Raw genomic sequence first — 3,295 nt, 5'->3', positions numbered from 1 at the left:
AAAAAAAAAAAAAAAAAAAAAAAAAAAAAAAAAAAAAAAAAAAAAAAAAAAAAACCACTGATGAGAATATTAGACTGTTAATAAGTGACTTCTCTGACTGAAGTACAATAAATTTTATGAAAAGCCCAGATTTCAATTTGCTTTACAATTACAAAGTTCCAAATCCTATCATTTTTTTAACCTGTGACACTGAAGTTCCAAATCCTATTAAAGGAAACAGGGAGAGAGGAGATAAATCTAAAATGGTAAAACAGACATTTTCACATTATTATAGATTCAATCACGCGAATCGTTCTTCTTTCTTTTTCCTTGAGAGGGTCAGAGCTTGAATCCACAATGATTGAACGGGCCTTTAAAAGAGCGATGGTAGATCCATTGATGTGAATAATTTTTTTTTCTCTTATTTCTCTTGCCTTGAGAGAGTTGGAGATAGAAAGGGTGATATGGTAATTGGAACAACATCTCCAATCGTCGTAGTTAATCTCTTTGGAATTACTTATAAAATTGAATATTAATCTTGCAAAAGGTTCTATCTTAGGAATAAACAGAGAGAGCTAAATCTACACAGGTCAAAGGGCGTTCAAAGCACCGTGGTAGATCCATTCAAGTGAATTGAGTTTTCTTTCCCTCTTCCATTTATCTTCCATCTTGGGAGAGGAAGATGTCGGTAGGGTAATATATGTATTGGCACTATACATCCATTTGTAACAATTAATCTTATGGATGAATCGAAAATAATCTTGCAAACGGCTCCATTTAAGGAATAATTTCCATACAGATGGATAACTAGATTAACAAAAACTCAAGAAAACCCAAAATTTTGCAGTAAAGAATTCCATATCTTCCAGCTAAAAGATCATTTAAAGAATAAACAAGCCATATCTTCATGCTCCTATAGACATGAACAATGAGGCAGGTTCAAGTTTCAAGAAGGGCATTTAGTTCTCAATTTTTCTGAACAGGTTCCTGTCCAAACAACTGAACTGAACAGAGACCTTTTCCCAACATACTTCCACCATAAAAAAGTTTGAGAACTAAAGATCTGACTGAAAAACTGCCTAGCTCCAGCAGCCAAAACCTTTCATCCATTTCTACCTTCAACTCTTGATTTTAGGCCATAATCAACCATTATGAGATGAGATTATCCTTAACATAATCGTTACAATTTTCATCACGATGTTACACAAGGTATAAAAATATAAATAGCCTTGGGTCCCAATGGGCATTTTCTCCTCAGCAAGAAGTTATGAAATTAATAAACATCACATACCATGGCCCTTAGGATGAAAGCAAATGTTTTTGCGTCATAATGGTTATCTTTCATTTCTGTAACTAACTGAGTAAATGAATCTGGTAGCTTCAGGCCATCTGGTATTTCCTCAGAGCTAACTTGGTTGAAGATCTTGTAAAGATCACTCACCAACCTCTTCTGCATACAATCAACAATTACAATAACAAAAAATGGAATTTGAAACAAACCAAAAGGACCATGAAAAGAAAAACAAAGAACAAGAATCAGGTCATTACCTCTGAAGTGTCAACCCGACCAAGAAGGCGAGGTCCCCATGTCCTGCCCAAACAATCTAGCACAAAAAAAGAAGGGATTTAGGGACACAATTCGTATGAAACTTTGAAATCGGTGAGATATTTTATATTTGTCCAAAATGGTCACATTTCGATTGCTCAAAATGTCATGTCCTGTTTTAGCTGAAAGCTTCATACGTTTATCTAATCAGTTAGGCTTCTTTTCTTGTATAAATACAACCCCTAAATAATTAACCAAAGAAAAAGTTATTTGAATTTATTTAGAAGCAGCATATTTGATGTTCATCCGGATTATGGGACTACGCCATCCGCGTAGCTCCGAATACGCGCATTGGAGCTCTTCGCTCAATGTCCCAAGTCGCTTGTAAACCGTGATCAGAATAAGGTAAAGATTGAAGATTAATTTTGTACTCTATTAATTTCTCAGTTCCTCAGTTCCTCTAGTCGGATGGCGCCGGCCGATCTTTCGACCGGATCGTTGTTCAAGTTCATTTCTTCACTTCGCTTTGAACTGTCTCCTCCTTGTCCATTGTGTTTGCACTTCACTGGCTCAAACAAGCCAGACCTAATTTTCTTATTTCGATAGCTAATCATCAGAACTTAAAGGTCATTTGCATCACCGAGAAACTTCATTGAAATTAGTAATGCAGAAGAGGATCACAAAGAGACTTTGCCTCAGCTATGGCATACATATGAATTTTACAAGAAAGACAAAATACAAAACACAAAATCAAATTAAATTAGATTTGACATCTACGGTCGTCTCATGATAAAATAAGAACAAAAAAAAAAAATCAATCAGATTCTGCAATGCATTCTGAAATGACCAACATCATGACATGAAATCTTTCATAATTGCACGCCCCAAAAGCAGATAAGATCCATCACAATCAGTCTAAAATGACATCACTAACACAAACGTTAACCAGAAAGACAAACTTTGAAACTAAAAAAGTAATGAGTTCATTGACAGTACCCAGAGAGGAGCAGTTGTTGACACCTTCGAGCGTAACGACAGCAGTGAGAATGAAGACGAACGGCAACAAGAAAGCAAGAAAGAGAATAGTGTGGAAAAGGGTTCGATAAGAAATGTGACGAGCTCCAACCTTGACCTTCATAAAATCAATAAACCCATTACTGGTCGAGACCGTGATGCTTCTCATGCTAGGCGAAAACTGAAGCCGCATCGTCGTCTTCGCAGCCTCTTCTTCAGGTCGCCGCTGATACCTGAGATAGCCACTACCCAAACAGAGCCATCGAATCTCGTCGCTCGAGGAACCAGCTCCAGCAATCTTAAACTACTGCCCATCAATTTCCATCCCGAAAGAATCAACGATCGACCGACAACCAATTAACACCGAACCCCACATTCGGAGTCGAAATCGATTCTTCTGGGATTGCTCTAAAAATGAATCTGTACCTCGTGGGATCTTCTCAATACCGCAATCAACAGGAACGAACAGATTCCAGTTGGGTTTAAGCCACAATTGGGGAATGATTCTAACCCAATGATCGGACAAAGCGAGTGCTGAACACCCTGGAAATTTTTTGAGGCTTTATTGGGGCTACTACTTTTTCAATTTCATCAACGTCGATTCTCAGATGTCTCGAAGACCTTTTCTCGAGTTCGATCTAAAATTAATTTTCTTGGAAAATGAGAGTAAACAATTCTCGGTATCCGTAATTACAAAAAAAAAAAAAAAAAAAAAAAAAAAAAAAAAAAAAAAAAAAAAAAAAAAAAAAAAAAAAA

The 3,295-nt window shown here is 36.4% G+C and overlaps 1 protein-coding gene across 1 annotated transcript in view; it reads right to left on the bottom strand.

Annotated features, from left to right (window-relative positions):
* Positions 1 to 3,202, bottom strand: part of LOC111487672 (probable galacturonosyltransferase 14) — a 5,748-nt gene extending 2,546 nt beyond the window's left edge. Inside the window, exons 1-3 of the mRNA XM_023135162.1 lie at positions 2,522 to 3,202; positions 1,528 to 1,583; positions 1,271 to 1,429 (exon numbers count right to left, since the gene is read on the bottom strand). Of these exons, the coding sequence (XP_022990930.1) occupies positions 1,271 to 1,429; positions 1,528 to 1,583; positions 2,522 to 2,732 (426 nt within the window). The 5' untranslated portion in view covers positions 2,733 to 3,202. The remainder of the gene's footprint in view (positions 1 to 1,270; positions 1,430 to 1,527; positions 1,584 to 2,521) is intronic.
* Between the last annotated feature and the right edge of the window lie 93 nt (positions 3,203 to 3,295).

The sequence above is a fragment of the Cucurbita maxima genome, unplaced genomic scaffold (assembly GCF_002738345.1).
Source record: "Cucurbita maxima cultivar Rimu unplaced genomic scaffold, Cmax_1.0 Cma_Scf00012, whole genome shotgun sequence".
NCBI lineage: Eukaryota > Viridiplantae > Streptophyta > Magnoliopsida > Cucurbitales > Cucurbitaceae > Cucurbita > Cucurbita maxima.
Note: the sequence above shows the minus strand (reverse complement) of the source record. Positions and strands in the feature narration are given on the sequence as shown.